At 33.2% G+C, this 24,937-nt stretch overlaps 1 protein-coding gene across 7 annotated transcripts in view; it reads left to right on the top strand.

The window, feature by feature from the left end:
- Positions 1 to 20,629, top strand: part of LOC123527229 (neprilysin-1-like) — a 51,864-nt gene extending 31,235 nt beyond the window's left edge. For 6 of the 7 annotated variants that reach the window (XM_045306567.2, XM_045306565.2, XM_045306566.2 and 3 more), the window contains 21 exons: positions 663 to 787; positions 3,200 to 3,232; positions 3,944 to 4,105; positions 5,069 to 5,149; positions 5,495 to 5,709; positions 7,054 to 7,230; positions 7,962 to 8,069; positions 8,332 to 8,471; positions 8,884 to 8,977; positions 9,480 to 9,608; positions 9,984 to 10,082; positions 11,433 to 11,510; positions 12,630 to 12,739; positions 13,480 to 13,538; positions 13,867 to 13,918; positions 14,324 to 14,391; positions 16,628 to 16,758; positions 17,161 to 17,226; positions 17,450 to 17,548; positions 18,135 to 18,211; positions 18,559 to 20,629. In XM_045306567.2, the coding sequence (XP_045162502.2) occupies positions 663 to 787; positions 3,200 to 3,232; positions 3,944 to 4,105; positions 5,069 to 5,149; positions 5,495 to 5,709; positions 7,054 to 7,230; positions 7,962 to 8,069; positions 8,332 to 8,471; positions 8,884 to 8,977; positions 9,480 to 9,608; positions 9,984 to 10,082; positions 11,433 to 11,510; positions 12,630 to 12,739; positions 13,480 to 13,538; positions 13,867 to 13,918; positions 14,324 to 14,391; positions 16,628 to 16,758; positions 17,161 to 17,226; positions 17,450 to 17,548; positions 18,135 to 18,211; positions 18,559 to 18,658 (2,203 nt within the window). In that variant the 3' untranslated portion in view covers positions 18,659 to 20,629. Of the gene's footprint in view, positions 1 to 662; positions 788 to 3,199; positions 3,233 to 3,943; positions 4,106 to 5,068; positions 5,150 to 5,494; positions 5,710 to 7,053; positions 7,231 to 7,961; positions 8,070 to 8,331; positions 8,472 to 8,883; positions 8,978 to 9,479; positions 9,609 to 9,983; positions 10,083 to 11,432; positions 11,511 to 12,629; positions 12,740 to 13,479; positions 13,539 to 13,866; positions 13,919 to 14,323; positions 14,392 to 16,627; positions 16,759 to 17,160; positions 17,227 to 17,449; positions 17,549 to 18,134; positions 18,212 to 18,558 lie in introns of those variants that run through there. The other variant, XR_006681680.2, reaches the window with a different exon arrangement.
- The last annotated feature ends 4,308 nt before the right edge of the window (positions 20,630 to 24,937 follow it).

Raw genomic sequence — 24,937 nt, 5'->3', positions numbered from 1 at the left:
TCTGGTGTTTTATCAGCCACAATATTGACTATAAGTTTAGATAAATAAAACTGTAAAACTGTAAATTCATTTGGAACCATGACATTTTCTTTGACGCATGGAACGATGAGACGCATTCATTACATCATTCCTGACGTCACAGTGACGTCACGACAAAAGTAATAAATCTCTTTTTTTTATATATTTTCCGTATCCGATGGGAGTTTAATACAAATATATGTATTCTTGCTGTATTTCAGACGGAAAATTCGTGGATATATAATAAAATAAGTATGATGTGACTGATAAATTGAGAAAACGTAATGATACGAATATAATGAGAATGTTATAGGTATACCAGACCGTAATTTGTTCCCATTTGAAAATCGGATGTTACTAGAACATAAAATTAACAGGTCTATTTTATTAACAGAGCGATGCACTAGGTTTTATTTATTATCCACTTGATACATGTATATTCAGAAACAGTAAAAATGTGAACTAGATTTACCACTATCGGACTGTAACTTTATGAAATTTGATAGGAGTGTAACTCTACATACACAATTAATTTATAAATATCTATTTAATATAGTTAAATGCATTTTATGAGATTGTTCTGCATTTGAAGATAAGATATTTTAATGCAAGATGGTTTGGTTATTGGATGACTTTAATTTCAGTGAAAAGGATACCAAGAAGAGGACGTGTTTAGAGAAAGTCTTGGCGATACTTTTTGTGTTAGCTTTGATTGTTATCATCGTACTGGCAGCAGTTCTTGCAGTAAAGATGAAGTACAAAGGAGAAGGTGACACAATTACAGATTATTTTATTTCATGTTTTATACAAAACCAACTTCGAGGGAAAAATGCCATGCCAGGTGTTGACCGAGAATTACATCTCTGTATATTTTAAAGTTCTAACGTGACACCAACACAATTATAAGTCAAATGGTAACTTTCTATATTATGGTGGTTGGGGAAAACTCCAGGTGCCCCTCCGAGTATAATTTCATTATGGGCGGCACGTGGGTTCAACCGCCGACCTTCCGTAAACTAGTAAGACAGGTGTTTTGCTTTATTGTCTTTTCGTCCATTCTACAGATAGAGGAGCAACTTGGACAGTAAAATTGTCCCCACATCTGATGTTCCCAAATAAAATCAGATTTGTTTTTATTTAGTTGTTTCATGCCTTTGGAGTACACAGATTAAATATTTTAGTTCACTATCGACAATTTTTCGTTATTTCATTGATTTTACAAAGATAGCTGTAAATCAGCGACAGATACGTTACACTGCAAATTTTCATTCAAAAAAATATTTTAATATAACACATAACAATATTTGTGTTCGTTATTTACCTGTTCAGACTAAATACTCTTTATAGTTTAATAAGAAATGAAGTTATTTTTATATTATGATTGATAAAATAAATCAAACTGTATGGGAAAAGTAACGTAATTTACACAAATATCAGTTGTCATAGAACGCACTTCATATTGGATTATGAAATAAGATGTATATCATAATGTAGATTAATGTACTTTAATTGATGAGGGAAACATACTATATGAACTGTTGGTTCTTAGATATATCCTAAAATACAGTCTTTTTGGTGAAAATAGTCTACCCATTTCGTATAAACGTATCTGTCGCATTTTTAAATTGATTGACTGTCGTTACATTTGCTTTATATTCCATACATTTTGATATGATTCTATTTGAAAATAAAGAAATATAATACAAAATGTCTATGTTTTGTATAGAAAAACTTTAATTCGAACATCTAACATAGAAAATAGAAATTGTAACGTATCTGTTTTATTCAAAATTTATGATGTCTTATAAACTCCAGATATCAATAATAAAACCATAATCAAAAAACTTTAAGTTAAGATGATTATTATTCAAACCATTCAAACATTTTTACACTTTTATAGCATAGTCGTATAACGTAGCTGTTGTTTGTAACGTATCTGTTTTTAATATGTTTTCGTAAGTGAAAAATATGAAATCTGGACTAAAAGTTAAACACTTTAACTCGGATACAAAGTTAAACACGTGTTCTACCACACTGTCCAGTAACATTTTTAGATAAATGCAATATAAATGTATGCTGAATGAAACACTTCGTAACGTATCTGTTAAAAACAAATTGAAATACGGTGGCAGTTCAACATCATCTTATTTTATTTTCTACAATATGTTTATTTCGTTAATAAATAAATATTATTTTCATAATCATATCATTAAACATTCAAACTGTCAATAGTCGTTCCGGAAAATGCACTACGTACCTGAGTATTTCAAGTGAATAGATGTTGTAACGTATCTGTTGTCCAAATTGCCGACACAAAAGATACGCGGTCAATATACAAATGATTGACACATATTGAAAAAGGCGATGTTTTGTTCAAGATGTATATCATTAACTTGAGCATAACCGTTTAGTAATTGTCCCGATATTTAAATTTCAGTGCCATGCAATTTAATTTAACCCTAGATCGCCGACATAGATTTTTGATCTCATGTGCATGTGTTAAACGTCTGAGTCCGAAAATTAGTTATCTCTAGTGGACATTTCAGTGCGATTTTAGACAGTATAAAACATGCCTCCTTCATTTTGAAAGCAAAATAATGATAATACCAAAAAGTATAAAAAGTTGAACTGTGCCGACATGTTTAAACTGGAGTTGCTCCTCTATCTGTAGAATGGACGTTTTGAGGTTCTGATTACATCCGTAAATGGTTATTTAGGTTCTATTTTCGTTGTTTTTGCGTGTGTGAGGGTACTACTTTTATGTATACTTTCCTGTACCTTTGGAATCCAACTGGATTGATTACGAGTAAGGTTTTGTGCACCATTAACCGGTTTAAACACCACACTGAACGTTCCAATGCGGTCATCTTTGTTGTTGTTGTGTTTTTGTTGTTGTTATTGTTGTTGTTGTTTAAATCTCTATTAGATCTATATTAATAAAATGTTTCGAGAGATTTCTATACCAGTTGATATATATGTTTTCATCAAACGTTTGTAAAAGTGATGTTACGAGAACTGAAACGTACCAAGAAAATAAATGACTTTATTGGCACGCCCGTCTAAGAAATCCCCCAATGCAGAGTACTTTGACTTTACAGTGATTTCGCAAATACAATTCAATAAGATGTTAAAAAGTGAAATTTACTGATTTCTTTTATAATGTTTCTTTTCTTTTCTTCAGAGGTATGTCTGACGAAAGAATGTTCGGAGGTTGGTGAGTGTACTTTAAACATTATTATGTCATTTTCGGTACTATACACTTACGCTTGTTATCACATTTTGTAATTAGGTTCAGACAATCTTTGATATTGTGTATAACATCGTCATTGACTAATTCAGTTCACCTGTATTTCTAATAACTACTTAGACATTTATACTTCAGACAGCTTACTTTGCAAACATAGTTAAGAGGTATGCTAATTTTTATTGGCACTAGAGAAAATAAAATATAAAATACACTTTGAAAATGAGGGTCGGATTCAAGTAGAATACTTATAATAAGTCTAAAGTAAAAATTGTTTATTTTTTCATCAATATTTTTAAGGATCATTTAAACAGATCCGTAGATCTATTTAAATCAAAAATGATTCGGGACGCGTTTTAGAATGATATAAAACGTAATCATAAGAAAACTACTTTAAGGCATTGTTAGGATTGTATTATTTAAAACAATGCGTGGCCAATCATATTTATATGGTCTAGAGCTTCGTTTCTAGCTACTTTTTATTTGATAATGTGACGATGTCTTATCTTTATACATAGAAAGACATTTTGGCGGAACAACATCTAAAACTGATTGCTATAAACTAGGGAAATAAATAAACTTTGTATGCTGCAGCATAATAGCATATATATATATAAACTTCGGTTCTTTTGAGAAACATCACCCTGTTGTTGTTAATAAAATTATTTGTCCAAATTTCAGCTGCACGTGTTATCAGCTCGATTGATTACAGCGTGGATCCATGTGACAATTTCTATGATTTCGCGTGCGGTTCGTGGATGAAGAAGCACGTGGTACCTGAAGACAGGTCTAACCTTTACACTTATGGTGTTGTGAGGGAAAATGTAAAAGTTACAATAAAATGTAAGATTTCTTATTCATTTGAATCATTCCCTGTTCTATCATTATTAACTTCTTACATATTTGAATGTATCGTGTTTACAATTACGTTTGGGTAATATTGCCAACTTTTAGGCCGAACCGAAGTTAATTTTGCAAACAGAAAATACAAGTTTTTACAGGTAAATTGCAAGACATTTTTTTCCATTAATCGAATATTCCTTTGAACAATACATTATTTATAGCAAACACCATACCTTCTTACACTGTATTAAAATAAAACTACGTAAAGTGATACTTGTCATAGAAAATTCGTTCAATATTGAACCTCCTCCTTTTCTAAGTCCCTTTGTTTGTTATGTATTTCGTAGCTGTTAAAAATGAAATCAAATATTTTGAATTACAATGGTGTATATAAATGTAGTTTAATCTTTTCATGTAACGGTTTCTTACACTGACATACTTGTCTACCTACTTTTGAAAATATCGTTATTGCAAGTTATGATGTTATAGTCCCTTTGTTATGTAGGTACCATAAACAATAAGCTTTTAAGAGTGAAATTTGTTCGAGTGATGAAAAAATATGGTGTGATTTTTTCCCCATTTTGTTCTTTGTTAATTAGAACGACAATTAAGGAAAATAATCAACTTTAAAGGTCATACTAAACAAATTTTAATTGCTCTTTGCTTTTGCTTCATTGTAAATTTATACATTTGTATATACCCGGTATTAATTCATTGTTTCATCCATTTTGTTGCATTTTGGACCATATTTCACTGGCAGCACTTCCCCTATACCCTTAACAAGAACGACGAAGACTTTTAACATTAATTATAAAGGTACAAACAATTAAAGCATGCAATAAATAATTGCATTTTAAATATCATGAACAAACGTTCTATGTAACTAACAGTACAATGTTACAGTAGAAATACAGATTTACAAAAGGAGCAATAAAATGTGTAAAATAAAACTACTTTTTTCAGATTTACTCGAGGGTGATTTAGAGAGTGAGGTCGATGCGGTGAGAAAAGCTCGGTACTTTTACCAGTCCTGTATGAACGAAAGTAACTATAAACAATTCATCAAACTCTGTTGGGCCTTGAATAAGTTTATCAATTACCCTGGGTTATTTTAAGATGTAATAAACTACTATAAAGTGCCAATGATAATATAATTATTGATAACATGGATATTTTAGGAGTATTAGGTCTTAAAGCAGGTTGAATATCGCCGTTTTCAAATTACGTTTCCTCTTTTGAAGTATTTCTGTCTTTTATCTAATTTGATCTTGACAAATCAATTGTAATTTGGACATGTATCGATAGTACAGGCTAAGCAAATAAATTATCTGCTTCCATGGAAATACACATATTTAGCATCTGTTTTAATTGCGTATATATTTTATATAGCTCAAATTGAACACCTGGACACGAATGTGATAACAGACGAACTTGAATTAATCGGCGGTTGGCCAGTATTAGGTACCAATCCTGGTGGTAACTGGGATAGATCTGACTTTGACCTAGTTTCTGACCTCATGAAAATAAGAGTTCATGGTTTGTCACCATTTTTCCAAGTTTACGTAGGTTTAGATGAACGAGACAGTGGTAAACGAATCATCACGGTAAATAGCACTCATTTTGTTCTTTTATTATAAGATTCCATGAAAAACACCTAGAATAGTAGTTCATACCCTATTTTGATGACATTTCAAAATTTGAACACATTGAAATGAAACCATTGAATTACAAATTTCCGAACATAAACAATTTATGTATCGCTTCCATGACAACATTACTACTGCTTACCCTGTCCAAGATCGTTGAAAGCTGTCCGGTAACCATGGCAACATTACTACTGCTTACCCAGTCCAGGGTCGTTGAAAGTTGTTCAGTAGTTGCTTGTGTTATTGATGAGACTGGGCATGTTGAACTGTGACACATTGGTAGGTGTCAGAGTCTGCAATCAGTTTGCTTGGTTGTGTTCCATGCTTCCAAAGGATCTTCCTATACATTTTTCTTTCCAAAATTCGGATCGTCAGTGATACCTACCAGTCACTTTTAAATTGTCAATACCACTGATAAAATGTTGTTTTGTTCAAGACATTATTTTTAAATACCATATGCAGTAAACTAATTGTCGCTTATCTTGATTTTCGATCCAAAACACAAACTTTTATCACTGATCTCTGTTCAACGCCCGTAATCCAGCAATTACCAAAACAAATTAACGGCAAAACATTCTTAATGGTGCTACATTTATATCAAAACAAATCAATGTATATCAAAACAAATCAATGGCAAAACATTCTTAATGGTGCTACATTTATACCAAAACAAATCAACGGCAAAACATTCTTAATGGTGCTACATTTATACCAAAACAAATCAACGGCAAAACATTCTTAATGGTGCTACATTTATACCAAAACAAATCAATGGCAAAACATTCTTAATGGTGCTACATTTATGATTTTAAGCAATTGCCTTAACGCAAATGTTCGAGTAATTGTTAATCTGCATAAGGAAAATGCTTTTTAGAAATGTAATAATTGGAAAGTAATGCTTTAGTCAATGCAAAATAGGAAAAGGGACATTTTTGGCGTCATAACGTTAAATGACATTGCTACGGATAACAGTATTTCATTATAATTTGTCCAAAGGAAAGATGGTTTCCGATGTTGAATTAGATATTCATTTATCTACATTATACAACAAATTCATCGATTTTTGATGATAAGTGAAGCCACGAGAACACTTTTCCTGAAATTTATTGAACAGCCCTGGTGACAATTTAAATAGACAAGACAGCTTAAGTCATTTTTTCTTTGTCAACAAATTTTGAGTACAAAGTACATGCACTGAAAACCAAAACTGTTTGGCTTAAATATATAACCGATGTATATACATATCAAATCCAATGAAAATTTCTAATTTAGTTTATTATTTTAACATTGCACATCTTTCAGATTGGAGAACCCACGTTAGGTTTGACAAGAGAATACTACTTCGATAAAGACCAGAAGAAGCTGCGAGAAGCTTACATCAAATATATAACCAATATTGCTGTACTTCTTGGAGCAGACATTGACACGGCAAAGTCAGATATGGAAGCTGTGTTTGCATTAGATACATTACTAGCCAATGTAGGAACTTTAATGAAGAAAATTCTTCTTCTTTTGTTCTTATACAACAGAAAATTGATCATGCGCTAAGTACAGAACACTACGAATTCTAGTGTGTTCAATGCTTTATACATACTGGAACTTTTCACATAATGACTGAGTGACTAGTTGCTTTTACCAGAAATAATAATACCATTTTTAACAAAGAATATTAAATTTCTCATTAATTTTAGTCTAATGGCATGTACATTTACCAGCCATATGTAGCAAATGTTCCTGAAAAACAGAATTGAAGTCTTACGGGTTCTTCTAAGATACGATTATCTTAGTTTGTGTATAATGTTTACTTCACCTTTCCGAAAATAGTATATTCATATGACTGGGCTCTTCCTGTCTTAGTGACATGATACATTTATAGAATAGTATATATATAGTTATAATAGAATTTATTTTCTAGTTGCAAAAGATTATTGTTTCGTTTTCTATACATGATTTAATATTTACAAATGTTATTGGCAAACTAGAACTAGTATATTGTAATTCAGTTTTCTAATACAAATCGAATTCTACCATATTTTACAAATAAATGTTATTTATGTTGTCATGGCAACCGACATTCCAAAGCACCTATGAGCCATGAGAATGTAGAAGGACTTAATCAAAAGCATTGTAAGTCTTGAAAAGTGATGATAACTTCTTCAAATTTTCAAGACCTTCTTTTTAATTTTTCGCATTTTTTGTTATCTATGAAGCTTACGTCTACAAAACTTGAACGGCGAAGTAGAGATGATGCATACAACAAGATGACTATAGAAGATTTAACACAACAATATTCTCCTCCTACAAGCGGACATGTGAAGGTATGGGAAACTCGTGCAAGTTGAATTCACATAATTGAATTATGCCAGTTTCGGAACGGATGAACGTCAGTTTCGGTCATATTTACATAAAAACACAGCAGATATCGTACTATTTCCTTACATGACCGCTACCTTATTTTTTTGAACGATTATTAACTCGCAATGTGTATTTATTAAGCAGTTATGACGAAGTCTTGCATATGGTGTTTACTGTTTAGATGCCATAGAATATAAAGCAAAAGCAATTGTTGATTCATTTCAGTTGAACTGGCACGACCTCATACAGAAGGTTATGGCTATATCCGAAGAAAACATTACAATAGATGGCCTTGAACTTGTTATATTGGAAGCCCCGAAATATTACAAAGAAGTGTTCAAAATTCTCGAACAACAAGATACAAGGTGTGATGGCGAAGAGAACAAGTCGTTTAAAAATGGCATTTTGTTAAACAAAGCAACAATTAAAATGTTTCCATGTACTTAAATAGAGATTGTTGAATTTTGAACCATTTCAAACTTACTTGATAGTTATTTTTGAACAGCAAAATAAAAACTTTTGCTGTCATTAAGTAGACTATAAATGATTCGTAAAATTTTAAAATACTTTCAGGGTAATAAGATATATATGTTACAATGATACGATCCTGTAATTTATGTAATTTATTTTAGAACATTATATACGCTAAATATCGGAGCATATTTTGGACTAAGATTTTAATAACCATACAATTATGATATTTAAATTTTCAAACTGTGTCCGAAGTTGTCTATTATATATCGGACAATTTCTGTGACTCTTTTAATCTAATTTCAGAACCTTGAAAAACTATATGACTTGGTCAGTGGTTTCACGATTTGTCAGACGATTACCAAAACGCTTTGTCGATGAATATGAAAAATTTAGAAAGGTAAGTATTTTATCACAATGAATAAAACATTTTGTCGGTGATTTATATCAATCCAAATGCTATTGTGAGTGTTTATGTCAATATAAAGATATCTATCAAGAAACTTTATATGTAACTTAAGGAAGAATACACAAGTGTATTCGCATGACTCGTGTTATTCACTAAGTCGTAACGAATGAGACATATAAACAAAATAATTTATTATCTATAAAATTATATTCTTATCATAAATTGATCGCAATCTAGATTATTTTGGTTGATCCTTACAGATATTGAAATGAGTGTTCGACAAGTACATAAACCCGCCAATAACTGGTGTAAAGATGCAATATGAAAACACAGTTTATTTTTAAAAAAAATAAGACATTTCTTTCCGTCATGAAGTGAATATATTTGAAATAACCCTCAAAAATTAGATAAGGAAACAGGATACATGCAATTGGTTCGGGCATTTAAAGGATCTGTCACAACATGTAGAAAAAGGGTTTGTTTTCTGTGTTAGGTCCGTGACGGGACAACTGTTAAGGAATCACGTTGGAAGAAATGCTCACATAGAACCGTGAATACATTTGGTATGGCAGTTGGTCGACTGTTTGTCAGAGAAGCGTTCGACGAAGAATCAAAAGATAAGGTGAGTTGTCTGTCTCGTGCCAAGAAGTTGCTGCATTGTCTAAGAGTTTATCGGATACATTGATGTGCTGATAGTTGAACAAAACAATTCGAGTCAAACCTTCTCACTAAAGCGCTGTAGATCTACACTTCATCTTTTAATACCAATTTCATTATTTTACATATTTTATTGTGCGTTTGTACAACTAAGCTGACTCAGTCTTAAATGTGGCAAAAATGTTGCCATAAATTCATATGTGCAAAATTATTGAAACTCGCCTGTAGTCAATTAATTTTCTATCAAAATACTTCTTTTATTCTTCTCCCCACGTGTCAGATAATTCAAGTAGTTCTCCAGTATGCCTCATTCTATAAAAAATTCTCTTTGAAATTATAGGCATTAGATATGATACACGATATAAGAGAAGCCTTCAACGAGCGTCTGAGTGAATTAAGTTGGATGGATGAAGAGACAAGAGCCGTTGCTAAGGATAAAGTAGGTAAAATTTGCTTTTTCAGATTATTTATATTAAAAACAAATGAAAGTTCGGTTTTTTATATCGTAACAATTAATACACAAGTGGGAATCAATTACGCTATCAAAAATGTGATAAAATTGATGTCTAGACTTTCATTCAGATTTTCATTAAGATGTTCTTTATATCTTCTATCTTACCAATCAGACCATTGAAGAATGCACATAGTGAAAAATGTATTAATGCATCTGAACTAAATAGCAATATGTTTCCCAAATAGTGCCTGGTTTTACCATTTTCGCACTGCTAATTGATATCATTATCATGGGTCTCTCTTTTAGTCCGTTTGTAATGGACAGGTATTTAGTTCCTAAAATTATATTTCGTCTACCTCCGCAGGTAACTGTTACAAATAGATAAATGCAAATAAATACTCGTATATGGAGGCCTGGACTATTGTTTTAAAGAAGCAAATACATTTATATGGAGGCCTTGGCTGATTGTTATATGGAGAATTCTGCTTATGATATAAACAGTATTTAAGCATTTGATAATGGTTGCAAAAATACCTATACAAAATGTATGAGGTGATAGGTGTGACAAAATATGAAACGGAAGCCTCGGCCATGAATTGCAAAATACCTATACACTGAGACCTCGGCTAACAGTTTTGACAAAGTATGCAATGTACGGAGTCTCAGCTACTAGTTGTGACAATAAGAATATTCTAAAGCTTCTGCTCATAATTGTGAAAAAGACCAAATATGGTGATGGTATCAGCCAATATGTGCCAAATTTTACAATATACAAAATTCCCGGCTGCAAAAATTGACAATAACAATATGCTGAAACTCTAGTTCATAGTTGTGACAAAGACAAATATGGTGGTCACGGCAATTAGTTGTGCCAAACTGTAAAGTATACAAAATTCTTGGCTGAAAGTTGTTACAATGATAATATGTTAAAACCCTGGTTCATAGTTGTGATGAAAGAAAAAATGGTGGTTGCAGCTTAAAGTTGTGTCAAAATGTCCTGTATACAATCTCGGCTTAACGTTGTAAGAATAACAATATATTGATATATTGGAACCGCAACTCATAGTTGTAAGAAAGGACAAAACATGGCCGTATCAGCAAAAAGTTTAGACACCGGTTAAACAATATGCAAGTGTACATAAAAGTTATTAATTTTTGGTGGTTGTGTATCGGATTTGTACGTTTGACTTTGGTATTGCTTTGAAATAGTTATAATTATTTACAATGCCGTTAGCTTATCTTTACAAAGAGGTTCTTATATAACATTATAAGTAAATTAAATACATCTTTTTGTTTTTAATTGTTTATAAGTGCATTTTGAATTTCTATTGACAGGCGTTACACATTCGAGAGAAAATTGGATATGACGATTTCATACTAAACGATACAGCGCTGAATGATTATTACAAAGACGTAGGTCAATTTGTTTTATATGTTCTATTAACGTCGCATGGTTAGAATACATTAAGAGAGCCAAAAGCTTGGCAATGGTCAAAGGAACTTATGTCTGAAATGATGTACAAATGTTTATGAAACTTTTTTTTTTTGCTATTGAATCTACATAACTGTGACAAATTCGTATCTTTGCTTAAATTGAAATTAGATAAGTAGCTTTGTTAACAATATAAGTATCTTACTGCCAGAGTAAGTTTTGTGTATCATAGTCACTTTCGGTTGAATCATTTTTCTTTCTATCGGGTATGGTTTTAGTAGTTATTACTCCAAACGGACTTAAGGTAATGTTGTCAGGTTGTATTTTACCAGAGTCATTGGTCTTGTAAATACTGTCAGATTAAGCAGCCGGGCTGTTTGTTTTGTTTTTGTTGGATTTAGGGTCGAACCGATACAATTATAGGTCATATGGCGACTTTCCAGCTTTGATGATGGAGGAAGACCCAAGGTGCCCCTCCGTACATTATTTCATCACTGTCGGGCACCTGGGTTGATCCATCGACCTTCCGTAAGACAACTGGATGGCTTCCTCACAAGAAGAATTCAACGCTAAGAGTGGGGCTCGAACCCACATCGGTGAGGGGCAAGTGATTTAAAGTCAGTGACCTTCATGACTCGGTCACGGAAGCCCCCGCGGCCGGGCTGTATCTTACCATTGTCGTTGTCCTAGTAAATACAGAATTTTCAACAACGACGTCCTTGAACTTTGAACTTGAAAACCTTAACTTGGCTTTAAATACAATCAAAACTTGCTCTCTTTGCTGTCTCGTTATTGTCTGGTTTGATTAAACCATGATGATTCATAGCAGCAAGACCTATGATCTACAAGGTGAGTTCCCGCGATTCATTGAGTTATAAGACAACTGTCATGATGTCGTTGGTAAAATTATTTAGTGTAAGAAAACCGCACATTTCATTCGTAGCAAAATGCATATTACTACGTACAATATAAGATTGGAATTTTCACACTCTTTCAGAGCGTCAAGTATGTTTTGCTATATATGTTTCGTCATTTAGTTTTCCATGATTGTGTAAATATGTAATACAGCTTACTGACCTACCTTGTAACCATTTCTTTAGATGGACGTGAAGGAGGATGAATACTTTGGCAACATGCTCCGTATCACAAAGGTGTGGAGTAGAAATGCATTGCAGTCTCTAAGAGAACCATATAAAAAAGAAGATTCTAGGTACTGGTGCTAAATTATACCTAATAAGTATTTTCTGTCAGTATTTCCATCGTTACATATCATAACATTAAAAAATACTAAATCTGTCTCATGTTGTTATGTAGTTCAATAAATCTCGTCAGAATAATCCGGTACGTAAGCATTTTGAAATATTTCATAGCCGTTTTGTAATAACTTCAAACGTCTATGCAATCATTTTCCCTGACATTTAGGCTAATGGATATTGTTTTGTTTCGGAAATAAATCCTCAAGGATTTCAAAATATTTGGTGATGTCAGTTTCTTTTGCTTCCTATTCATTTTTTTTCAGTTTGTTCGTACAAAAACGTAGTACCATGGTTATACAAATGAAAATATGTAGAAGTATATCTGATCTTGCTGTACGGTGCCCCTAAAGTGACATGTTACGCACTTTTTTCCACTTAGGTAATGTGAAACTTTTTTTATTTCGTTTAAACGAAATCATTTCGTTGCTTAACTAAATAACTATTTCGTTTAAACGAAATCATTTCGTTTTAACGAAATAACTATTTCGTTTAAACGAAATAGTTATTTCGTTAAAACGAAATGATTTTCGTTTAAACGAAATAAAAAGAGTCTCACATTACCTAAATGGAAAAAAAGTGCGTAACATGTCACTTTAGGGGCATCGTATTGCCGCAACCTGTTAAGTCTCTCAGTTTATGCTTGTAGCTATACATATGATGTGATCACTTATTGTATTTTTGTTTTACATTTTAGATGGGAAACTCCGCCCTCAATCGTAAACGCCTACTATACCCCTTTGTTAAACCTTATCTGTAAGTAACGATATGTTTACCGCTTTAACATTGTAAAAAAACACGGAAGTTTTACTTCAGTCTTATTTCAAAGATACATTTCATTCTTCATTTAAGAAATTAAAGTTTTGTTTTAGAATTCAATTAAAATGTATCTACATAATGAAAAAATAAGCATCGTTTCAATATTATTCGCCCGTAAAAAATATATTCACAAACAACAATGAAGTCAGTTATGTGTTGCCTGTAAAAATAGATAGCAAGTTTTAGGACGCTACTATTCTGACCCTTTTTTCAAAGATTCTGAGAATGATTTCTTAATTTTGTTTATTGAATTTTACATTCATAGCGTTCCCAGCCGGAATGTTGCAGCCTCCCTATTACAGTAAATATCAGCCTAGGTAACCACCATTAATCACTTAAATTGTATCTTTCATACTAGTATATGCTGTTATAAGCCTTATGAATGCTTTCAAAATTTACTTCATTACAATGTTTAGAAATTTTCGGCAGGTAAATTTTATATGCGCAGTTATAATGTTGCTTAAAAGATTACATTTCTGGTAACTTTGAAATAATTGTTTACTGCAATTGCGAGTTTTCTGGGCAAAGAGGCATTCAAAGTTTGAAAAAAATGTGCATTAAAAAAGATAAAAAAAATTATATTTGGATTTCACGAAGAATCACCAAATTAATGACGTTGGCCGCAGGAATTATGAAGAATTATGAAGACTAAATTATTCTTCTTATATCTTATGTCAAATAATATGCCAAATGTCATCGAAAACTAAAATGAAATATTTCAGGTCAATGAATTATGGCAGCATTGGTTTTCTCATTGGGCATGAAATAACTCACGCTTTTGATGATATAGGCAAGTTATTTTTGGCGTAATTTTAGTTTTCGTGATATTATTCACTAAGTGTCGATTCACTTAAAGTTCTAAATATATGTATCATACATATATTTATATGAGTGACTACACTATCTTAAATTGGTATGTACATATACAGTTGGGATGACAAGTATTTTAAGTTTATAATATCTTTGTAACATATTTCAATTTCTGCAACTTCCTTCCAATACGCAGATGTTAAGACATGTTTTGCAAACTTTAATTTGGTAATGACAAACTTGCTACAATATTTCACTTAATGTATGTGTCTGACTGGCTGTATTCTACAATATATATCACTGAAGCTGAATCGCAATAAACCTTTTCAAGAGCACGACGGTAGTATTTCCTTTTTTGTTCTTCTTAAGAGACACAAATTACAGAAAATGTTGAATATATTCACTAGTTTATCGGACTGATCAAGTTTTTTGTTTTTGTTTTTTTAGCTCACCTGTCACATAGTGACAAGGTGAGCTTTTGTGATCACCCTTCGTCCGTCGTCTGTGCGTCCGTCAGTCTGTCAACAATTTCTTGTCTGCACGATAGAGGTTTCATTTATGATTTTATTTTTACCAAACTTGCACATAATTTGTATCACCATAAGATCTTGGTTCTTTTCTTGGCCAGATTCCATTATGGGTTCCAGAGTTATGGCCCCTGAAAGGGCAAAAATGAGCTATTTTGACCTTGTCTGCACAAGAGCAGCTTTATTTATGATTTTATTTTAACCAAACTTGCACACAATTTGTATCACCATAAGATCTTGGTTCATTCTTGAACAGGCCAGATTCCGTTATGGGTTCCAGAGTGATGGCCCCTGAAAGGGCCAGAATTAGCTATTTTGACCTTATCTGCACAATAGTAGCTTCATTTATGATTTGATTTTAACCAAACTTGCACACAACTTGTATCACCACAAGATCTTGGTTTCTTTATGGCTTCCAGAGTTATGGCCCCTTAAAGGTCCAAAATTTGCTATTTTGGCTTTTGCAACCATATAGAGACTTCATTTATGGTTTGATTTGATACAAGCTTCCAAAATATCTTCAACAACAATAAATCTTTGATTCCATGACAAATCTGTCAACTCCAATCGTAGGTTCCAGAGTTATTTATATCTGATTACCTCCCCTGATTGTAATCAAAATAGATTTATATCAGTAAGTTCTTATAGAACATATCTGAAATTTTAGTATTGTCATTAGTTGGACTGAGACAATCAGGGTAGATAACTATGGACTGATTTTATGTCAAATTACCTCCCTTTATTTCAAATTAAAATGGGTATATCTCCGTAACTAATGAAGATACTGATCTGAAATTTCATTTTTGTTAACAGATGGACTTGGACAATCAGTGAAGATACATATTGACTGAATTTATGACAAATTACCTCCCTTTTTTATCTAAATGAATACACCTTAGCAGCTTCTAATGAGATTGGTTTGAAATGTTATTTATGCCTTCCATGCTAAGAAATAGTCATATTAGATAACTCTTAATTGAACAGTTATCGATATGAATACTTAACTTTAATACTTAATATTGTTGTATAGGCTTGTACTTTGTATCTTCTACATGCATATTCCAATGCATGATTACCTCCCCTGATTTTAATAAAAATGGATTTATCTCGGTAAATATTTATAGAACTCATTTGAAATTTCATTATTGTCTTTAGTTGGACTGAGGCAATCAAGGCAGATAGCTATGGACTGATTTTATGTCAATTACCTCCCTTTGTTTCAAGTTAAAATGGGTGTATCTCAGTAACCAATGAAGATATTGATTTGAAATGTCATTTGTGCCATCAGATGGACTCGGACAATCAGGGGAGATAACTTTTTACTGAATTTATGACAGATTACCTCCCTTTATTTTATGTAAACGAATGTATATCAGCAGCATCTAATGAGATTGGTTTTAAATGTTATTTAAGTCTTCCAGGGTAAGGAATAGTCATGTTAGTACAAAAATGCAGCATTTGAGCCTAGGACCCTCAAACTTGGTATGGAAATTGGCCCTGACTAGGTCAAAAGGGACTGTTACTAGAAAATTTTTATCCTGATGATATTTAATATGTATGCCTATGTGCACTATGTCCAAACTTGAATGGTACTCAGGTGAGCGATATACGGCCATCATGACCCTCTTGTTTTTTTTCTTTTTGGTAAATCGGTCGAGACTGATTTATAATATATATGTATACACAAAGGAAGAAAATATGACAAGGATGGCAACCGAAGACAGTGGTGGAGTGACGAAGCAATTCAGAGATTTACAAACGAAACAAAATGCATTATAGATCAGTACAACAAGTATGTGATGCCACTGGCAAAATTAAATGTAAGTTTTGTAATATAATGTGGTGTGTACAAACGCATGCGATGCAATGTTGGACAACATAAAGAGCAGGTAGAAATGCTCTTCGCATTTACAGTTGAAAAACATGTTCTTGGCACTTAAGACTGACATAACTGTTCTTGGCATTTATATTTGACATAACTGTTCCTGGCATTTACTGTTGACATAAATGTTCGTTGCACTAACAGCTGACATAAAAGTTCTCAGCACTTACAGCTCAAATAACTGTTCTCGGTACTTACTGTTGACATAAATGTTCTAAGCACTTACAGCTGAAATAAATGATTTTGGCATTTACAGTTGACATAAATGTTCTTGACATTCACAGCTGACATAAATGTTCTTGACATTTACAGTTGACATAAAAATTCTTGGTATTTACAGTTAGACGGAGAGTATACCCAGGGTGAGAACATAGCGGACAACGGCGGAGTGCAGCAAAGTTATAAGGTATTGTAACAATATAAAAACTTTTAAGCCAATGATATATGTTCAGCTTCCAGTTTAGCTTATTATTTATTATAGTATGTATCAATTTTGCCCTTGAATTTCACTATACTTCGATGGGAAATACAAATAATATCAAGATTGTTGGACTAGGTCATACTGTATCTCCGTTTTCGGGTGAATATTTCCGAAACATGTATCAGAAGTTGTATTTATTCTTACACAGGCATATCAAAACTGGCGGACAAAAAGCAAGCAAACAGAACCGAAGTTACCAGGAGTTAATTTTACACATAACCAATTATTTTTTATAAATTTTGCTCAGGTAAATTATATATTTTCTAAAATTATTGTCATAAACATTTTAGAATTTCATTGCCCCTTAAATTATTTCCGTCGATACATTTCATACAGGGTTCGAATACTACCTTTAAATATTACCTGAGGGGCCTTCGTAGCCGAGTGGTTATGGAAGCTGCCTTCGAATCATTTGCTCCTCATCGACATGGGTCCGAAACTTCACTTGGGGTGAAGAATTCTTCGTGTGAGGAGGTAACACAAGTGGCTTACGGAAGGTCGACGGATCTAACCAAATGCCAGCACATGCCTGAAACATTACGTCGGGGCAACTGGGTGTCTTCCTCCTCCAATAGAAGCTTTAATGTCCCAATATGACCTATATTGTGTCGATGTGACTCTTAACCCCCCCCCCCCCCCACCAACCCCCGGTCCTACCAAAAAAAAAAATAAATGAATAAATAACTATTACTTGAGAATTAACCGAACATTTCAGACATACAGTGGATCTATTTGACGCAACATGTAGTTTTCATTGTCAATTAATATTTGAAGTCTATGTTACAATAGTTTCTCTATGTAAATTATGAATCATACTGTAATATATTTACAAGGGCTGGTGTGGAGTAGCGACAAAGCAGTTTGAAATTAACATGGTGCATACCGATACACACAGTCCTGGCAGATTTAGGTATATCATTTGTCTTCGGTATTTAGGTTATGCATAAAATATTCCTTTACTTCCTCTTATGTAACCAACTTTGTTGCTTCCTGGGCTATTCTAGGTCATTGTCATTTTTAAGAGAGAGAGAGAGAAAAAAATGTATCATTTTCCATAGTTTCTCAAGCAAGCGTTATTTTCATAAATAAAAATATATTTACGGGATTTAGTCGATCGGATGTACTATTTATTTTACAATACATAGAGAAATCTGGATCCAGCAGAATATTTCACGCTTTATGACGTTGTGAAAACCTATATTTCTTCGAAAAAATACTTCAGTTGTGCTGAAAACAGGAAAAATCTCTCTTTTTCAGAATTACTGGAGCTTTACAGAATCTGAAGGAATTTTCGGACGAGTTTAATTGTCCAGTAGGAAGTTACATGAATCCGACAAACAAATGTCATATATGGTGACCTTATTATACCTAAGGAGTGTAAACAGTATTAACTATGTAGCTACAAACAAGAATATCTACTAAGTGCACTCAGTTATAGTTTTAAACAAGAACATCTTTCATTTTGAATAGTAAACAAGAATAACTACCATGCGCCGGGAGTAATTGTTATATACAAACAACAAAAACTGTCTTGAGCAGAGAGTATTTGTTATATACAAACAAAAATTACTACAATGTGCGGGGACTATTTGTTACTTTCAACAAGAATTACTACCATGCCTGGGGAGTATTTGTTATATGCAAACAAGAATAACTACCATGAGCGGGGAGTATTTGTTATATACAAACAAGAATAACTACCATGCGCGGGGAGTAGCAGACAGTATTTGTTATATACAAACAAATATTACTACAATGCGCCGGGAGTATTTGTTATATACAAACAAGGATAACTAACTACCATGCGCGGGGAGTATTTGTTATATACAAACAAAAATTACTACAATGCGCCGGAAGTATTTGTTATATACAAACAAGAATAACTACAATGCGCGGGGAGTATTTGTTATATACAAACAAAAATAACTACCATGCGCAGGGAATATTTGTTATATACAAACAAGAATTACTACCATGCGCGGGGAGTATTTGTTATATACAAACAAGAATAACTACCATGCGCGGGGAATATTTGTTATATATAAAGAAGAATTACTACCATGCGCAGGGAATATTTGCAGCATACAACAAGAATTACTAACGTGCGCTGGTAGTATGTGTTATATGCAAACAAGAACAACTAGTATGCACGAGAAGTGTTTGTTTTATATAACAACAACAAAAATACAATAGTAATAAAATCAAACAACGCTTCTAACAAATAACAAAGTAGGTAAAAGGCATGCCTTTCACAAGAGCAAAGTTATTTATATAATAACATCATTTGTTTTGGGGCGAAATAGGTAAATTATTATAACAAGAATACATACCAAGTGCGCTCAGTTATTTTTACGTGGAAACAGAAATACTTACCGGGTATGGACAGAGATGTTCATCTAGAAACAAGAGTACCTCTATTAATTTTCAGTGTTTCATTAATCAACATTACATTTTATCAGTTTATAATCAGATTGCAGTAGCTTGTTACTTATTTTGCCAAACACATGTTTTATGCAAATGTTTCAACACATTCATGTTATGTTTACCATATTTACCAAACCTTTGACATATGGTATGCCTCACCATCACTTTTAAATCGAAATATAGTAGCACTTACTAAATGGCACTCCCGCACCTTCCGTATCTTGCGATTGTTCGCTGGATTATTCGACGACCTCGGACACTATTCCACAGCCCGCCTTCCACAAGAGTTGTTGCTGTAATTAACATAATGCCACCGAAGTGTATCGGTAAAACTGAACAGGTCTATCGCCTGATTATATTCCAACATATAAAACTGAACCTAAATTTTATTATACTGGACATCCCTATTGGTAACAGTGGAAAACAAGAACAGTTATATTATCTACAATATCTCATTCCTGTCTAGTTATTGAGCGGATTCTTTTCCATGTTTTTGGTAACAGAAATTTGATCTTGATCCAAGTAAAGAAAATTCCAGACTAAGGTCTATTTGTAAGTTTTTCTCTATACACCAACATCGGTGACAAAAGGTCAGTCCAGACTTGAAACGAAACTAAAAGATTGCCGTTGATGGAAACAGGTTTTTATACCATTTGTTAACTTACTAGACATGAAAAACTAGCAAAATAGAGAAAAATTGTTGTGCTCAGACAAATATCCATCAAGAAAGGATAAACAGTCTGGTCGCTCATGCGGATGAATTCCAAATGTTGCCTTCTTTAACTTTAGTAATTACATTTTGTAAATAAGTGCCATTTTCCGTACATACCTAAACGTGCCTCATGTTCCTCATATGTATATTTTGTTTCTTATTTATATTTTTGAAATAAAATGCTTCGTGAAATTGATTTTTTTGTTGTATATTAGTGTTTCTGTTTACTCTAAGCACGTCAAAGTAATACCAATACAGTAAATGTGTACAGCAATGTCACATTATGCATTTCCTTCCAACAAATGTTAACAAGATTGGTTCTTTTAAATACGTAATATCGATAAAATCACTAAACTAACACAGACTATTATCTGTTCTTTTACTTTTGATAGAGACAAAAAAAGTTTATTGGAGCTCCGCGTAACGGGACAAATTATGTCTATTAGCAAGCAGAATAGGACAGGTCTTTAATATGTCATAAAGGACATAGCAACATCTCAGAACCAATAGAGGAAGCTCCCTGCTGCTGTTTGGATCAATATCCCTTAGGTCAAGATCAAACCCTCCTCTGTTTGTTTATTACTTTAAGTTCAGATTCTTAATATTGTGTCTTAATTTACCAACACATAACTCCCTCTCTCCTGTATTTTTTGTATTTTGTTCAGTTATTTGTTTCTTAGTTTCACATTCCTCTCTTCTTAACCTTACCAACACCTGTCATCTACACCACCAGAAACATTTTACTTTCTGTCTTATTTGTATTTCTCATCTTCTCGTCTTGCTGCCAGCTGTTGCTTTTAATGCCTGCCCTGTTTCGGCAATCATTTTAAGTATCCAGATCACTGTGACCTAGTCACCTGACCTTCTCACCCAAAACAAAAGGGATCATCTTCTGTTTAGTTTGAGGCTGTAGCTTAATACTTATTGACTTCAGAACCCAGAAACGAAAAACTACAAGAAGTGAAGTCTCTGTGACCTTGACTTTTTAAAGTACTGATCCCAAATGCAATAGTCAACTTTCTCTTGTAAAAATCAGTCATTATCTTAAGTTCGAAAGCCGTACCAATTATATTTAAGAGCCCGGAAAAAAAAAGTTTCCAAGACACTGTAACATTGACCTTTGACTTCAGAACAGTAAGAATCCTCCTCAAGCGATGCTTAGTTATCATATTAGAAGTTTGAAAACTGTTACCCTTATACTTTTTGACGACTAAGAGTTCGGAAACAGAAAATGCTGACGCCCGGACGGTCATATAATGTTATACGTCCCATTCTTATTTATGAAAATACAAAACAAAACAAAAAACAGGCGCATACAAACAAAAAGCATTGCTAGCAGGTAAGAAGTTTTCAAGGAATCTATCCCTGCACAAAAAACTTTAAGATATGACCAGAACAGTTACTTTAAATTTTTTATCTCTGATTTTGATGTTTGAGTTACGGGTTAATAAAGTGATCGTTAGTGCCAATTTGATTCGAAACCCGACCATACACGAAATAGCTCTTGGCCAGACATGATTTTCCAAACAAACGAAAACATAAAGCTAGATAAAAAGACGCACGTCAATAGGTAACACTATATCAGTATTTCAGTAAATTTTACTACTATACGTAGTTATAGTTTTGAAATTTGAGTCATCTAAAGACATCTCTGCTATAGGAACAACCACAATAATTTCTATCTTTGATATACAATACTGGGTAATGGCAACTCTCCAATTCTTTGTATTTAATAAAATCACAAAAACGATTCACTAAACAAAGTTGTAATCAATTGTTTTGAGATAAAACGTATGCTTGATGTTCAAACTCTTTACAGTTGGAAGCTTGTTCGATTTTTTTAGAACAGGTAATGCACTTATATATTATTTAATATGCAGTTTTTAAAGACTTAACTGTTTTTGTACTTTTCTTGGGTGTTGTTCGTTTTATGGTGTTTCACTGCTGCAAAGTCATTTAGTACATGCATTGATCGAGGAGTGAAAGTGAAACTTTGAAACTGTTCTACATCTAGGGGCTTCTTCATCCGTATGTACCTAGGTCACTTGATAGAATTCTTTAGTGTTTATACATTTGTGTATTTTTACAAGATCATGCCTGTGGTTTACTGGTTTTTGTCAACATTACGTACGTTGCCTCGCTGTTTATCTAAATGTAATTCTTTGTCTAGGTTTAAATTCCCTAGTGGTGTTTTGCCACTGACGATTCCAAGACGGTGCCCCGCTGTTTGTCTGAATGTAATTCTTTGTCTAGTTTTAAATTCCCTAGTGGTGTTTCGCCACTGACGATTCCAAGACGGTGCCTCGCCGTTTGTCTAAATGTAATTCTTGTCTAGTTTTAAATTCCCTAGTGGTGTTTTGCCACTGGCGATTCCAAGACGGTGCTCCGCTGTTTGTCTAAATGTAATTCTTTGACCAGGTTTAAATTCCATAGTGGTGTTTTGCCACTGATGATTCCTAGACGGCGCCCCGCTGGTTGGCTGACTATAATTCTTTGTCTAGATAGTGTTTTGCCACTGTCGACTCCAAAACGGTGCCCCGCTGGTTGGCTAAATGTAATTCTTTGTCTAGGTTAAAATTCCCTAGTGGCGTTTTGTTACCGACAATTTCAAGACGGTGCCCCGCTGGTTGGCTAATGTAATTCTTTGTCTAGTGGTGTTTCGCCACAGACTATTCCAGGACGGTGCCCCGTATTCTGTGTCTATGTATTTGTGGGCATGTCTATCATGCCTACATTTACATAAATGATATTTCAGGATTATGCTGCGTTCATGAAATGTGACTTTTTATATGGTCTTTGACCTTCTCATCGTAGGCGAAATATTAACCTTTACCCTGCGAAATATTCAAAAATGGACCGTTCTATTAGTCTAATTGGTCAGTATCACTTATTATTCAAAGGGGTGTTAACTGAAAATTTACTGACTGAAAAGCGAACAGCTGCAGATCATGATCAGCCTTATCTTAGTTTGCACCGGTCTCAAAGGAAAAATCACTTGCCGCCAGCAAGCAAAAGGTTAAGGCAATGAAAGCGAGTTTATAATTACTATTACCCCAGCAGCAAAGTGTTTTTCCTGATAAAAAAGAAATGTACACAATCTTTGTACAAGTTAATTGTATTAATAATAATAACAGATTGGACACTTAAAGAAAATCAGCTTGTTGTTACACAGGTCATATCTTACACCATAGTATGTTCAACTGTTTCTCCTAGACATAATTTCAAGACCAGATCCAAATTTCACGAAAAAACTTAATTACTCAGTTAAATCTGTTATTTTAAAATCGTGTTACTGCTTAAGTTATTTAATTCTGTAACAACGTACTTATAGCTAAATCATATTAAGGTTAGCAGTATTTGCCTATAGTACTTATTTCAGTCATGCAAGTATGATATTTCTATTTAAGCACGATATAACGAACTGAAGTATTTGCTAAAGTATACCGGGTATTTCTTATTTCTATACTTCATTTTCTGTAAAATTCAGAATTGTTGTGTTTTTGTCTGTGAAATAGTCATATACGGTTCTGATATAAATGAAAAGTTAACACTGAAGACGCACAAAGGGAAAAACAAGCATTTAAAATAACAGACTTAGGTAAGCAATTACCTTTTTCGTGAAAATGGGGCCAGTTTGAAACAAAATTTCTTTAACAAATTGGCGAAATAGATGAAGTATTATAACAAGAATACATGCCATGCGCTGTTTTTATTACGTGGAAACAGAAATAGTTACCGGGTATGGACAGAGTTGTTCATCTAGAAATAAGAATACCTCTATGAATTTTCAGTGTTTCATTAATCGGCACTACAAATTATCAGTTTGTAATCAGGTTGCAGTAGCTTGTACTTATTTTGCCTAACACATGTTTTGTGCAAACGTTTAATTTCCTTCATGTAATGTTTATCATATTTACTAAACCTTTGGCATGATATGCCTCATCAGCACTTTTAAAATCGAAATATGGTAGCACTTACTAAATGGCATTCCCGCACCTTCCGTATCTTGCGATTGTTCACTGGATTATTCGACGACCTCGGACCGCCTTCCACAAGAGCTGTTGCTGAAAATTGACATATGCCACCGAAGTGTATCGGTGACACTGAACAGGCCTATCGCCTGAATATATTCCAGCATATATAACTTGGCCCTACATTTTGTTAAAACTGGACATCCCTATTGGTAACAGTTGAAAACAATAACAGTTATTTTATCCACAATATCTCATTCCTGTCTAGTCATTGAGCGGTTATTGTTTTTATTTCTTTTTTTGGTAACAGAAATTTCATCTATCTTGATCCAAGTAAAAAAAATCCAGACTTTGTCGTTCTGTACGTTATTCTCTATACACCAACATCGGTGACAGGTCAGTCCAGACCGCTTACGGGAACGTTCTCGAGAACTTGAAACGTCGATGATGGAAACACGTTTCGATACCATTTATTGCCTAACTAGACATGAAAACTGGCAAAACGTGCTTAGACAAATATCCTTCAAGA

The sequence above is a fragment of the Mercenaria mercenaria genome, chromosome 14 (assembly GCF_021730395.1).
Source record: "Mercenaria mercenaria strain notata chromosome 14, MADL_Memer_1, whole genome shotgun sequence".
Taxonomy (NCBI): domain Eukaryota; kingdom Metazoa; phylum Mollusca; class Bivalvia; order Venerida; family Veneridae; genus Mercenaria; species Mercenaria mercenaria.
The sequence above is the reverse complement of the archived record's forward strand: the minus strand, read 5'-3'. Positions and strand labels throughout refer to the sequence as shown.